Source organism: Microtus pennsylvanicus, chromosome 18 (genome assembly GCF_037038515.1).
Source record: "Microtus pennsylvanicus isolate mMicPen1 chromosome 18, mMicPen1.hap1, whole genome shotgun sequence".
Taxonomy (NCBI): Eukaryota; Metazoa; Chordata; class Mammalia; order Rodentia; family Cricetidae; genus Microtus; species Microtus pennsylvanicus.
Window position 1 is genome coordinate 40,386,708 of NC_134596.1, and position 15,404 is coordinate 40,402,111.

The 15,404-nt window shown below is 47.7% G+C and overlaps 1 protein-coding gene across 2 annotated transcripts in view; it reads left to right on the forward strand.

The window, feature by feature from the left end:
* The window catches only part of Ints4 (integrator complex subunit 4), a 60,970-nt gene extending 50,934 nt beyond the window's left edge, over positions 1–10,036 (forward strand). Inside the window, exons 19-24 of one of the 2 annotated variants that reach the window (XM_075952460.1) lie at positions 685–744; positions 3,962–4,121; positions 4,280–4,423; positions 7,295–7,415; positions 8,017–8,068; positions 9,644–9,730. In XM_075952460.1, the coding sequence (XP_075808575.1) occupies positions 685–744; positions 3,962–4,121; positions 4,280–4,423; positions 7,295–7,415; positions 8,017–8,036 (505 nt within the window). In that variant the 3' untranslated portion in view covers positions 8,037–8,068; positions 9,644–9,730. Of the gene's footprint in view, positions 1–684; positions 745–3,961; positions 4,122–4,279; positions 4,424–7,294; positions 7,416–8,016; positions 8,069–9,643 lie in introns of both variants that reach the window. The other variant, XM_075952459.1, reaches the window with a different exon arrangement.
* Positions 10,037–15,404: the final 5,368 nt, after the last annotated feature.

The window sequence follows — 15,404 nt, forward strand, 5'->3', positions numbered from 1 at the left end:
TGATAGTCACTGCACGGACCACGCGAGGATAAGGTGCATGTTGTATGGAGAGGGCCTGCTTTGGTCCCACCTGGCTAGCTTACACCTGAAATAATCACACAGAAATTGTATTAATTAAACACTGCCTGGCCCATTAGCTCTAGCTTCCTGTAGCTAACTCTCACATCTTGATTCGACCCATTTCTAATAATCTGTATGACACCATTGGGAAAGAGATTCAGCATGTCTAACCTGGCAGCTCCTTGGCGGCTCTCAGTCTGCCCTTCTTCCCAGCATTCAGTTCTGTACTCCGCCTACCTAAGTGCTGCCCTATCAAAAGGCCAAGGCAGTTTCTTTATTCAACCAATGAAAGCAACACATAGACAGAAGGACAGGTGCACACTGGACAGAACAGGTGTTCTCCTGACACCGCTCTCTTAAGGCAAATGATGAGGCAGATATAGGGAAGTCAGCTAAGAGATGTGCAGTCCGCTTCTTTCGCTTTCAGGAAGTCTCAGATCAGACCCGTGCCTGACCTCTCTAGCCACAGATACGACTCCTGGCCTTGTGTTCCTCAGAGAGACCTTTGCCTTTCTTGCTGTCTAGGAGCTCGTCCCTCTTACAGTGCTTGGGTTTCGGGGTTCTTGTCCTCACTCCTTCGTTCATGGAGTGACAGGTTTTTTACACTTTGCTTTTTTCCTGCAGAGTTGACCCCTTATTTGGAATGTGTGAAAAGTTTTTACAGGAAGTGGATTTTTTTCAGAGGTGAGTATTTTGTAACTCTTACGATGGTTTCTTCATCTTGTTTGTGCAGAAAGTAACAGAACAGACGCCAAACGAGATCACGTCTTTCACGTGCTGCTGAGCTGCCCATCACCTGTTGTCAGTGTTGTCCTTAGTGGTGTATAAACGTTGTGAGTCTAGAGCTTCCAAGTAATAAATAATAAAGACATCAGGGCCATTTGGATTCAGCCCTTAGCTGAGCTACAGAAAACAAGTATGAATCTCTACAAACAACAACAAATTATTCTTTTAATTCCTTTTATATTTTTGTTTGAGATAGGATCTCACTGTGTTGCCCGGACTGGTCTTGAATTATTGATCCTCCTGCCTCACCTCTTGAATGGTAGGACTGCTGATATGTACCAGTGTGCCTGTTTTGAGACAGGGTCTCGTGTACTCTGGGCAGGCCTTGAACTTGTATAGCTAAAGCTGGCTTGAACTCCTGATCCTCCTGCCTGTACCTCCCAAGTGCTGGGATTATTGGCAGTTGTTCTTTAATTCCGTAGGTAAATAATAACAAGCCAGGTGTACTGACACATACCTTTAATGCCAGCATGGAGACAGAGGCATGGGGATTTGAGGCCAGCTTGGTCAACATAGTAAGTTCCCTGCTAGCCATTGCTGCATAGTGAGACCATAGAGAGATGGAGAGAGAGAGAAGAAGAAGAAATAAGTAGGAGTTAGAGAAATGGTTAAGAGTAGTTACTGTTCTTTCAGTGAAATTGAGTTTGGTTCCCAGCACCCATACAGAATGCCTCACAATTACCTGTAACTCTAGTTCCAGGGCTTTGATGCCCTCTTCTGGCTGCTGCCAGCCCCTGCATTCATGTGCACATACCCACACACAGAAACATGCACACATAATTAAAAATATATGTGAATCTTCTAAAATAACAGAATGAATGTGTGGAATAAATGTGTCTCAAGATGGGCACCATAGGGCACGTCTGTAATCCCAGCTGATCTGGATGCTAAGGCAGAAGAATCACTTGAGCCTATTATTTCAAGACTAGCTTGGGCGAAATATTGATTGATTATGTGCATGCATGCTTGCGTGTGTGTGTGTGTGTGTGTGTGTGTGTGTGTGTGTGTGTGTGTACGCTCAAGCATAGGGGATCCAGGGGCTGATGTTAGGTGTGTGCTTAACAGATGTTACTGTCCACCTTATTTTCTGCAACACTGGACCTGGAGGACGTTGGTTTATCTAGGCCAGTGGCCAGCAAGCTCCAGGGAGCATCCTGTCTTAACCTTCCCAACACTAGGGTTACAGGGGTCACTGCTGCTCCCTACCTTTTTACTTGGGTTCTGGGGGAGTGGAACCCAGGTTCTTGTCACTTTAAAATGTTTCTCGGGGGCTAGAGAGAGGGCTCAGAGTTTAAGAGCACTGCCTGCTCTTCCAAAGGTCCTGAGTTCAATTCCAGCAACCACATGGTGGCTCACAACCATCTATGAGACCTGGTGCCCTCTTCTGGTGGGCAGGCATACATGCAGACAGAACATTGTATACATAATAAATAAATAAATAATAATAAAAAGTGGGTATCAGGTCCATCTGCTATGGTCTGGATCTACTCTTAAAACATGCAGTAGATGATCAGAGGGCTTGATGGAGTTAAAGTAGTGAGACTGAGCTTGTTTCATGTGAACAGTTGGGTTTTTCATGGCGGGGAGCATAGTAGCCAGCAGGCAAGCATAGTGCTGGAGCTGTACCCTAGGTCTCACATCTTAAGACACGATCCCAAAGTCTATAACTCCAGTCCCAAGGGATCTGACACCTACTTCTGTCCTCAGTGGACGAAATACACACATGGTACACAGATATACAAGCAGATAAAACACCCATACATGTAAAAAAAATAAAATTTAGATATTAGAATAAAAACAAATTTTTCCCTCTTTCACCATGTAACTGTGGCTGTATACCAGGCTGACCTCAAACACACAGATATCTGCCTGCTTCTGCCTCCTGAGTGGTAGGATTAAAGGTGTGTGCCACCATAATCTGTCAAAAATAAATCTTAACAAAGTCCTTTCACACTTGATGGAGGACACACACTATAATCTCAGCAGTTGAAAGACCAAGGCAGGAGGATTGCATTTCCCTGGGCTATAGTGAGACACTCTCTCAAACCACAGCAAAATCATAACAAACCCCCGGATCTGGGATACAGTTCGGTGGGAGAGGCCCAGGGCTCAATCCCCAGTGCTACAAATGGATCAACAAAAACTCAGCTGTTCCTCTTGCTTATTATTATTAGCACGATCCCCAGACTTAGAGTAGTACCTGGCACTTGATGGAGCCTCCTGTATAACATTTCCAATTAATTAGCGAATCTATGAAAAGAATGATAATAGCGTAATGATTAAATACACTCATATAAAGCTCTCAGGTGTATGCCTGACACTCATGGTTACTCATTAACAGAGCCTCAAATTATAGCCCAGGCTGGCCTTGATCTCACAATAATCCTCCTGCCTTAGCAGAATCCCCCAAATTCTGAGATTATAAACATTAACCACCATACCAGTAAAACAGGCTCTTAAACAAAAAAACAATTTTCTGTGTGTGTGTGTGTACACGTTTTATATGTGCCAGATGTTGATGTAGATAGTGTTTTTTAATGATTTATGATGTGTACAGTGCTCTATCTGCATGTATGCTGCAGGCCAGAAGAGGGCGCCAGACCTCATTACAGATGGTTGTGAGTCACCATGTCGTTGCTGGGAATTGAACTCAGGACCTCTGGAAGAGCAGGCAGTGCTCTTAACCTCTGAGCCATCTCTCCAGCTCCAAGTGTGTCCATCAAACACTTTCCACCTTATTTACTGAAGCAGGGGCACTTATTAAACCTGGAGTTTGCCAGTGAGCTTGATCTGCTGGCCAACAAGCCCCGGGGATCCTCTTCTGCCTTCCCAGTGCTGGGATACAGGTTCATGCTACTGCTCCCGTCTTTGTTACAGATTCTGGGGGTTAGGTTTAGGGCCTCATGCCTGCAAGGCCAGGGCATTATTGACTCAGCTGTGGCTCTTTGGCTGATCATGGTGCCCCGGCAGGCTGATCACTGTCCCTGTCAATTTCAGGCACGATCCTAAAGCTCCTCCCATTTCAGTCCTCTTCCTGCTTCAGGGCTGGCAGAAGTGTGGGCTTAGCTAGCCTGGTGAACGAGTGTGTGGTCAGTGCTTCTGTGTTTTCACACAGGTGCTTCATTGCCGATTTGCCCCAACTTCATGACAGCTTTGTGGACAAACTTCTTGATATTATGCCCCGACTCATGGCGTCTAAACCTCTGGAAGTGATCAAAATTCTGCAGACAATGCTGCGGCAGAGCACCTTCCTCCATCTCCCGCTCCCGGAGCAGGTCAGAGTCCACGTGCCTCGCCCATCTGTCCTGAGACTTAAAGCCCTTAGTTCAGTGAGCTTCTGTGACCAGGGGAGCAGTGAGATAGGGTCCTTCCTCGGACCACCCCTCTACGCTTTCTCACTGGCCTGAACATGGCCATATTTTCTTGTTTACAGATCCACAAAGCCTCGGCCACCATCATCGAGCCCGCAGGCGAGTCAGACAACCCTTTGCGGTTTACGTCTGGGTTGGTGGTAGCCTTGGATGTGGACGCAACCCTGGAACATGTGCAAGACCCTCAGAACACTGTTAAGGTCCAGGTGTGTTGGGTGTGGGCTCCGTGGTGTTTACACTGACACTGTGTTGAAGCCTTTAACTTTGGTTCTTTTGTCATTTACTTGAGGGACCAAGACTGAAAAGGGACAAAAAGAGGTGCCATGGCAGGAGCCAACTCTGCTCTTGAGCAAATTAAACTCTAAACCTCAGATTCTACATCTGAAAATAGGAATAGCAGACATTAGCATGAAATGTGTATAATGCCCTCAGAATCCAGGAAGGTTTTACTTACTAAGGATCTGTATAATGCAGACTTTAGATTTAATCCCTTCTACACACACACACACACACACACACACGCTGAATGTATCAGTTGTAATAAACAAGTTCTATTGGTTGGTCAGGTGGCAGACAAAACTCATAGATGGGAAGAACACATTTTTCCAGCGTTAGATAAGCTAGAATCCCATGAGAGATGGGGTAAAGCCGAGCCCGCAATCCCAGCTTCCCCCACCTCTCCGTCCTTCCTGCCGTCCATCTGTGTATTTCGTGCTTGCTTCAGTGCAGTGCTAAGTGTGGAGGTTGTGGGTAGGGCTGTGTGGTGCGCTCAGTTTCACTGGGAGCCGGATCAAGGGGCCGGCAGTTAGAAGTGGAGGTCGGTGCTTCAGCAGGCACAGTTAAGCCTACTGTGCTGAAGGTGCTGATGCGGTACCGCCTGAAAGGGGACTGGCAGAGGGTGAGGAAAAGCGGAGAGTGAGCCCTTGTTGGTGCAGGTCATGAGAGAAGGAGAGGGCGGTCTGAGTTACTGTATTTTAGCCATGGCAAGAGGAAATACATTTTTAAGTTGTTCTGGAATTCAGAATATAATTCATGCTGGCCATTTTCTTCCCCTCACCGGCTTGGGCCACAGGTTTTTAAACTCCTGAAGGAATGTTTCCGGCAGCTGTTAGACAGCAGAGTCCAGACTTTGACAGAGAACTTGGTTCTGTTGCTTTGTGCCACTCCTTTCTTCCTTACCCCCACCCACTTTTACTACAGAATCTCTAGACCTGGCTGACCTCTAAGAATGACCTTGACCTTCCCATCCTCCCATCTCTGCTCACAAGGGCAGTATTGTGGGCATATGCTGTTTGGGGTCATGTATGAAATGATAATTCATATAAAACAGGCAAGCATTCCACCAGCTGAGCCTTATCTGTACTCCCTTCCCTTTTAGAAGTCATTTTTTGGTTATTTCAGACATGGATGCATTCCTATTCCAGTTCCTCCTAGACACTTACTCCATTATCCTCCCAACTTCTCCTCTTCTTTTAAGTTAACCCACTGAGCTGTTAAAGATAACGGAGTTCTGGAAACTAGGGCCCCTACAGCTTTCTTCTGCCCTAGGATGGGGCCACAGAGCCTAGAAGCAGAGTAGAGAGAAACAGCTTGTAATTATGTTTGCTGTGACCAAATACCTGAGAAACGCAACTTTAGATGGAAGGAGTTGATTTAGCTTGTGGTTTCGAAGGTTTCAGTCTGCAGTTGCCTGGCTCCATCCCTGTAGGCCTCAGGTGAGGCTACAGCGTCGTAGCAGGGGGTACATAGAGGACAAAGCTGTTCAGCTCGTGACGTGGAGCAAGCTGGAACGGAGGAGGGGCTGGGGACATGACAGGCTCAGCCTCGCCCCAGAATACATGAAATTACAAATCTCTCAGGGGTTTGAGCCCTTGGTTAGGTCAGAGTCCTAATGATCCAGTCATTTCCCCAAAACCCTGCTTCTGAACACTACTTTACGGACTAAGCTTTCAGTATACAAGTTTAAGGCTAGTGTAGGCTACGTAACAAGACTGGATCTCAAAACAGTCACAAAGATGGCTTAGTGAGCAAGAAGCTAAAAGTCACTGGAGCATAAAAATCTTGGTATAGCCACACATTCCTGCACGCTGCCTAGGGGGTGGGGGAAATGCCTTGAAAACAAGGTGGAGGGCGTTCTGGTCTCCGCAGTATCCCCTCCCCCCATACCCAAACACAGCAGAGAGAGGGAGAGAAAAATAAACATAGACCTGTCAGTCCTTGGGAGGGCCCAAGATGCTCAGAGAGATGAAAGATTTGAGCCAGCAGACAAGACACAAACTTCCCTGGATTTCGTGGTTGAAAGGATGATCCGAGTCCTCTCTGTGTGCACAGAGCTGGTTCAGTCTGTCTTCCTGTCTGCTTGTCCCTGTGTCCTGTAATAGACTCTGCACAGGCAGCTAGGGCCTCAAGCTATTGAGGGAAGAATTCTGTGTCCCTTGGAGAGATGTGAAGATTTGGTTAATGATGCAAACAGACCCCCTCTTTCTTTGAGTGCTCTCTGGAGACTGCTTCAGAGCTGAGGAGGGAAGTCCTTCCAGCGCTGCGACATTGTTCTCTTTAATAAATATTTATGGGGGCTGGAGAGATGGCTCAGAGATTAAGAGCACTGCCTGCTCTTCCAAAGGTCCTGAGTTCAATTCCCAGCAACCACATGGTGGCTCACAACCATCTGTAATGAGGTCTGGTGCCCTCTTCTGGCCTGCAGACATACACACAGACAGAATATTGTATACATAATAAATAAATAAATACTTTAAAAAAAAAGAAATATTTACGGCATACTGCTTCTAGTATTGCCTACCACCACCACCCTATTTTTTTTTTTTTTTTTTTTTGTCAAATTTTTGAGACGGGGCTTCACTGTGCTGCCCTGGCTGTCCTGGAGTTCACTCTATAGACCAGGCTGGCCTCACCTCTGCCTCCCGAGTGTACCACCACCACTGCCCGACATGCCTTGTTCCCACTTAAGAAGCAGATTTTTATGATGACTAGGGTCACCTTTCTACTGCTGACTTGGGGTTCACATCTGTTTTCTTGGCTCATGTGTCTTCTGTGGTCCCATTTCTGTAATGCTTTAGGTCTTGTACCCTGATGGCCAGGCTCAGATGATCCACCCGAAGCCAGCAGACTTTCGGAACCCTGGCCCCGGCCGGCACCGCCTCATCACTCAGGTGTACCTGTCCCACACTGCCTGGACAGGTGAGTCAGCGGGCTGGGGGAGCAGGAGCATCTCCCCACTAATCTCACTATCTGCCCGTTATGATTGTTTAGAGTGTCACTGGGCAGCCCTGGCTGGCCCAGAATTCTGTGTAGGCCAGGCTGGCTTCCATCTCTGCCTCCCAAGTACTGGGATTAAAGGCATGTGCCGGCCAGGCATGGAGGCAGAGGCAGGCGGATCTCAGTGAGTTCGAGGCCAGCCTGGTCTACAGAGTGAGTTCCAGGACAGTGAGAGCTACAGAGAAACCCTGTCCTGGGGGCTACCCTGAGTGAACTGGATCTCTTTTACGGAAGGATGTCATAAGCTCAAACATTAATATGTTTGGACTGATTTGCTGTTTGCACGAGGAACAAGGTTCCATTAGAAGACATGGGGGACTGTAGAGCCGAGTCTCATGGGGATAGACTGGGCTGCACACGAGGAGACTAACTTTCCTGCTCTAACTATTGCAGGAAGTAGAGTCCATAGCTGCTTTGGAGGTCAGGATGCTACCTTGTAGAGAGCTAGGACTCAGAGTCGGGGGTTCAGATCCTCCTTTATGTGTGATTCTGTCGACCTTACTTGATTTCTCCTTTTCTTTAGGATGGGAACCATTCTTCTAGGAAAAATGGATGCATTGTAGGGCTTGTCTCAGGTGACTTTCATTTCTCCTCTCCACCATTGCCTCTCTTTCTCTCTCTCTTCTCCTTCCTCGGTGGCATTGGCTTGAATTGCCATTCCTATCAGAAGCTGGTAAGGGAAGGCAGAATGGCTCTCTGCCCTCCCGACTTGCCCAGGATTCGGCTCCTTGAAGTGCTGTGGCGCTCTCTGAGATAGACCAGGAGTCATGATGACAGAGCTGATGCTGGGCTTGCCCTGGCTGCACCCGGAGTGGGAGATGGTTCTGGAAGTCTGGGATTGGCATAGTGCTTATGTCATGACCACACTCATGACTGAGAGGCCCTGTGGTGTGGGTGTGTACGCTGCATGGCTGGAGCTGAGGCTGCACTTAATACTCCTGCTGAACTCAGTGGGCCCAGGAGGAGAGCAATGTAGACCCCGAGAGACCAGAAACAGAGTTGGAGAGGCATTCGGAGTCCTGGAGCCTTTGTCCTGGTTGATTGTGAACCATCCGGCTCATTTTTACCCTCCGAACTTTTAGCTGGAAGCTGATCTTTAACCCTTACACCCAAGTAGGGTGCATGCAAGTTGATTGTGTTCTGTGCCTTGCAGTTGCCAGTAGGTCCTTCTGAATGTCTCTCCCTCTCCTTTGTGGAAGCCATGTGGTTAGCAAAAGACCAAACTCAGCTCAGTTGCTCACAGGGTGGATCTGAGCAGCCACTTAGAGCTATCTGAGCTCCTGGACTTTTTTCAAGATTGTGACTCTTTTTTTCATGGTGCGGCAAGAAAAGAAGTCCTGGGGTTTTATGCTTGGCACAGAGTGGGTTTCTATTCCAAAGCCTCCCTGCCTTCTTCCCTCAGTGCATTCAAGCTCAATTAGAGCATGTCCTATACTCCATGTCACTCAGCCGAAACAGCCAATGACTCACAAGGGGTTTGTTTACTCTCAGGAGGCCTGCCACAAACAGGCGGCCGATCTGCAGTGTAGTGTGTGAAAGAATCAGAAGGACTCTGCTGTTTTAAATCCCCGAAACAGGTTCCTTTCCACTGGTAACAAATTTTCTGCCAGAACTGTTTCTACCTTGAACCTTTCCTTTCCACTAGAAAAGGCAGGTCCAAGATGCACACAGACCACAGTCACAGCACCGACTGCGTATCCAGCACTGTGGCCTCCTGCAGATTTCTCTCTGGTGCCCTCGGCAGCTGTGGCTCTGAGTGGCAGAAGCTCACATGGAGGCAGTGGCATTACATCTGCAGCCTTGGGGCCAGCCTCAAATGATTCGGCTAGAAAACTGGTTTCATGTTTGAGGATGAAAAGGGATGCAGACATAGGAAAAGCCCATCTTTTGTTTTTTGAGATAGCATCTCACTATGTAGCTCTGGTTGTCCTGTAACTCACTATGTTGACTAGGCTGGCCTTATACTCACAGAGAGATTTGCTCACCTCTGCCTCCAGGGTGCTGAGATGAAAGGTGTGGGCCACCTCCATTTGATGTGCTCCTCCCCCAGCCATGCAGCCGGCTTTGATGGCCCTTCATTTGCAGCTTCATTTGAATTCCTAGAAGTTACTGAGTGGTGGAGGATTTCTTGTTTTATTTTTGTTTTCCAGAGCCATGCCAAGTGGAAGTGCGGCTGCTGCTGGCCTACAACTCTGGTGCACGCATCCCAAAATCTCCATGGATGGAGGGTGGTGAGATGTTACCACAGGTGGAGACCAGCATTGAGGGCACCATCCCCTTCAGTAAGCCCGTGAAAGTTTACATCATGCCCAAGCCTGCAAGACGCTGACCCCAACCAGTTTTCACAGCCATGGCCTAGGAGCTCTTTCCAGGTACCCGTGAGCAGAAGCCTGGTGCGTCACCTGGAAGTGTGTAGGCATGAAGAACATGCCAGCCTTACAATCCCTTTCAGTACCGTACACAGGGTCAATCATTTTACATTAATAACAGAAATATTCTGGTTTATCTCTTCCGTTCCCATAATAAAGTTGAGAAAACACCTAGCTGTTCTAGTTTCTAGTCTTAAAAAAAAGCCCATAGCAGTAATAACACCTGTTAGTTCTGAAATGTAAGACATATGGTCTGATTTTCCAGGCATTTACAACTCCTGGTTATTCAAACCATGGTCTTGTTTCTTGAAGTAACAATTTCTTTGCCAGAGTCAACACCAAAGCCATTTAACAGCTGTATATCACTACTGAAAGGTTCTGAAGGGCCTTGGACATCTGTTCAGGCAATGGACGGGTGAAGAAAGGACAGATTAGCGGGACAGTAAGTCATTTTCATCCTGGATGAAGTCTCGATCTTGACTGCATTGCCCTTGGAATCCCTTCGCCTTTAATAAAGGCATGAGGACCATATTTGGGGAAAGCAGGCCGTGCTGTGGGAAGAAAGGAAGTCCTGTCTGGCAGCACCTCTGCTGCATTGGAGCTGCAGGAAAGTCCAGGTGAGGTGGACTAAGTGGGTGCTGCAGAGAGGCTGACTGGGAAGCAGGCCCGTGCTGTGTGCGTGTGCCATCCACATAAGGTTGGGAAACTGTGCTGTTAATAGTCAAACTTGTATTCGTTCAAATCTAAAAGGATTCCAGAGGCCCCAGCTGTTCTACTGCCCCGCTACGGGGGAAGTATACAGGTACTCTGGGCACGTGGGGAACCACATCCACAAGGCAGCATTGCTGGCAACAGGCCCAGCAGGGGTGTTGCCGTCAGTGTGTGAGCCTTGTCTTAGAATTGGGCATTATGATGGGAATGGGCTACTTAGCATGGTGGTGCGTACCTGTGATCCTAGCACTCTGCAAGCAGAGACAAGTTAGATGTCTGTGAGTTCAAGACCAGCCTGGGCACATAGTGAGTTCTAGGACAGCCAAAGCTATCTAGTGAGGCCTTGTCTCAAAACAAAAAAAAACAAGATCTGTGGGGGTCTTTTGGAGGGGGGTGTGATGAGCTGTGCAAGCATGAGTTTAATTCTCAGCACCCTATAAAAGCTGGGCGTGGTGGCGGTGCAGCCTAGGCAGATGGGTCTCAGGGTTCAAGGACAGCCTGACTGAATTCAAGGGCCGACGCACTATGTACAGTGTGGAAGAAATGACAGAGTAAAGAAGAGAGCCAACTCCTGCCAGCCTCCTCTGCTCTCCACACGCACACTGTGGGACCTGTGTGGGCACACTCAAACCATACACGTATGTATATGATAAACACATTTTAAAATAGATTGGAGGGGCTGGAGAGGCGGCTCAGTGGTTAAGAGCATTGCCTGCTCTTCCAAAGGTCCTGAGTTCAATTCCCAGCAACCACATGGTGGCTCACAACCACATGTAATGAGGTCTGGTGCCCTCTTCTGGCCTGCAGGCATATACACAGATAGAATACTGTATACATAATAAATAAATAAACATTTTAAAAAAATAAAATAAGCCGGGTGGTGGTGGCGCACGCCTTTAATCCCAGCACTCGGGAGGCAGAGGCAGGCGGATCTCTGTGAGTTCGAGACCAGCCTGCTCTACAAGAGCTAGTTCCAGGACAGGCTCCAAAACCACAGAGAAACCCTGTCTCGAAAAACCAATAAATAAATAAATAAATAAATAAATAAAATAAAATAGATTGGATTTGTAGGGTATATGTGACTACCTGTGTACCCGGTGCTCTCCAGTCCCCTGGAACTGGAGTTAAAAACAACTGTGAGTCCATGTGAACCAGCTCCTCTGCAGCCAGGGCTCTTCATTACTGAGCCATCTCCCCAGCTCCCAATACATGGTTTTTTTGTTTTGTTTTGTTTTTTTAAGGTGGGAAGCAATTGAGAACACTGAAATCATCTCTGGCCTCCACATGTATGCGTTAATCCCATCACTTGGGAGGCAGAGGCAGCCTGGTCTACACAGAGTTCCAGGACAGCCAGGGCCACACAGAGAAACCCTGTCTTGAAAATTAAAAAAAAAAAAAAAAAGACTTCACACGATGGCAGAACCTCCAGCTGTCCAGCCGTCCGCTGTGTTGTAAAGCAGGAATGAGCACATGTGCTGGCTAGTTTTGTGTCCACTCGACACAAGCTGGAGTCACCTCAGGAAGGAGCCTCAGCTGAGAGAAGGGAGCTGTAGGAAGCCTGCGGAGCATTTCTTAGTGGCTGAGGGGGAGGGCACAGTGCACTGTGGGTAGGGACATTCCTGGGTTCCATAAGAGCAAGTTGAGCAAGCCTCCATGAGCTCCTGTTTCCAGGTTCCCACCCAATGTGAGTTCCTGCCGTGCCTCTCCTCAGTGGACTGTGACTTGGGATCTGTAGGCCAAATAAAACAAACCCTTCACTCCCCAAGTTGCTTTTGGTCACGGCTCACCGCAGCAATAGTAACTCTAACTAGGACATGGGTCAAGCAAGGGCCATTGAATGAGATGGATTCGGTGACACGGGCAGTACCTGCATCCACAGCCTGTCTTGATCACATTTGGAACGCGGAGAGCTTAGACAAGTAATAGCAAAAGTAAGTGCACCACGAAGAGGTGAAGCTGGAATTTAACCAGCACGCGACTTTCCAGTTGTGCTTGGCGCTGTAACTCTTTACCCGAACTAACTTCCAACTGCTCTACAAAGTAGTTACTCCTACCTTCATTTGGTAAACAAAATAATTAAAATTTAGAGAAACCAGGCCAGTGAGATGGCTCTTTCCATCAGGACAACGTCTTAAGTTCTTTGGGACCCAAATTGTGAAAGGAAAGGACCTGCTCCTCCAGGTTGCGTTCTGACCTCCGTGTTCCCCTTCATGTGTGTGCCTGCTCTTCACCCTACTTATATATTAATCAAATTCTTAAAAACCCAATCAAAACTGAAATTACCTAACTTGCCCTGTGTCCCATAGCTCCCAGCTTGCACGCCTGGGACTTGTAGCCTGGCCACGCTCTCCAGCTCCGAGAGGCAGTAACTGCTATGGAGGTGGGAGGTGGGAGGGGAGCATCCAGGGAGTGGACTTTCCCCATCGGGCTTTCGTGTCAGAATGGCACAATACCCAGAAAAGACGCCTACCATAGGAGATGGAGTTTAAAGACATGCTGAATGACAGCTCCCTGACCCTGAGCTGATGACCGGCATGATGGTGGCAAAGACGAAGCGTTAAGACCCGTGGCTGCTGACTGAGCCCGTTATGGTGTAACATTTGAAGATCTAATGGAATAATACGCTGGAAATGGTTCCCTTTTAAAACTTCCTCCCAGGGGCTGGAGAGGTAGCTCTGGTCTGGTGTGCTGCTTGTCCCTCCCAGCACACTTAACCGCAGGAGTGTGAATCCCACTATTATTTGGGTGACTCAAACACCTGTGGCTCCAGCTCCAATGACGCCGAAGCCTCTTTTGGCCTCCACAGGTGTCGGCACAATTTCACAGACAGGTGCACACACAAGCTTAAAAACGTTCAAATTTCCTTCCAGCTTCTCTCCATTACAGCTGGGAAACAGGCTTCTAGTGTTTCCTCAGAGTCCAGGCCAGGTCGTGCACTTTTCTTAAAGCCCCAGATAGACTTTGTGTCGAGGTGGACATACATTATAGGTATTATACTAGGTTTTGCCCTAGTGGCAGGATGCCTTTTTCAAAGCTGTGAGAATTGTGGGCTGCACTAGGATCTGTGAGTTTGCCGTGCTGGTGGAGTTCAGAGACATTGAGCAAATCCCGACAAGCCTGTGGCTGAGGAATTCAATTATTTGATGAGGTAGGCTCAACCTTGCACTCAGAAATGTCTGGTTCTGGGAAATACGAGAGCTTTTAGTTTCCTACATCTTCCTCCACACGTTCACTGACGGGAGACGATCGTGGTGGTGTCTTCTGAAGAGACATTTGGAGTTCACGTGACGCATGGCTGATTCTTGTCTTAGGAACCACTCAGGCCTCAGGCTAGAACAAATGAGAGCTGTGCTTCCTGCAAACTGAATCAAAGACTTAGAAGATTAATAGAGGGGCTGGAGAGATGGCTCAGTGGTTAAGAGCATTGCCTGCTCTTCCAAAGGTCCTGAGTTCAATTCCCAGCAACCACATGGTGGCTCACAACCATCTGTAATGGGGTCTTCTGGCCTGCAGGCATACACACTGACAGAATATTGTATACATAATAAATAAATAAATAAATATTTTTTTTTAAAAAAAAGAAGATTAATAGAGGGGACTAAGTATAACTCCACAGAACAGCTTCTCTCCGTGTTCTGTATCCAGCATTGGCCATACAGACTGGATTGGAAGCAGGTATTATTTATTAGCAGCTTTTTTATGAAGGCTAATGACCCGACTGCCAGACACTTCTCAGTCAAAGAAGTTTTGTTTTTAAAGATTTATTTATTTATTTATTTAATATGTATACAGAGTTTTGCCTGCATATCTGCCTGCAGGCCAGAAGAGGGCATCAAATCTCATTACAGATGGTTGAGAGCCACCATGTGGTTGCTGGGAATTGAACTCAGGACCTTTGGAAAAGCAGTCAGTGCGCTTAACCACTGAGCCATCTCTTCAGCCCCAGTCAAGGAAGTTTTTACTGCTTCCCCCACCCCCTTATGATTTCTTATTAATTCCGTAGTGACCATGCAGGTTGTGATGCAGTTACAACCATACCTGACTCAGTACCCACTGGGGCCATCTTAATTTAGACTGGGGGCAGGGATTACATTACCAGACATCCCTCATATCCACCCAGGACTGGCTTTATAAGCCGAGGGTACATAGTAGGAAGGTCCTGTCAGTCATCTGACAAGGGCACTAGGGAGGACCTCCCCAGATCTGCAGGGGCTGTCAAGTCCGTGAGGAACTCGCAGTGACAGGGGCACTAGGATTGCTTGACAGAGATGAAGATGCATGAGTAGAGCTAACCTGACCTGCTCACTTACTTCCTGCTTCACTCTAGTTGTTTTTTCCTATAAAGTCCACCTTAAATTGCTCTCTAATCCACAGACTGGCTAACAGCTAATACGGATGCCTAGCTGCACAGCCTGGCTAACAGTAATCTATGGATGCCTAGCTGCACAGACTGGCTAACAGTAATCTATGGATGCCTAGCTGCACAGCCTGGCTAACAGTAATCTATGGATGCCTAGCTGCACAGCCTGGCTAACAGTAATCTACAGATGCCTAGCTGCACAGACTGGCTAACAGTAATCTACAGATGCCTAGCTGCACAGACTGGCTAACAGTAATCTACAGATGCCTAGCTGGAGGCATCCATCACCAGCAGCTGCTGCTTCTCCATCAGGTCATCCCTTCCCAGCTCCCCTCCTTGTGCTCCTGCTGGGCTTCTGGTATGTAGACCATGCTAGTCTGGAATTTGTGGTTTCCCCTCCCCTCTGCAGTGCTGGATTACAATTGTGTATTGCCCTGCCTGGCTCTCCCACACATCCTTAAGATTAAAAAC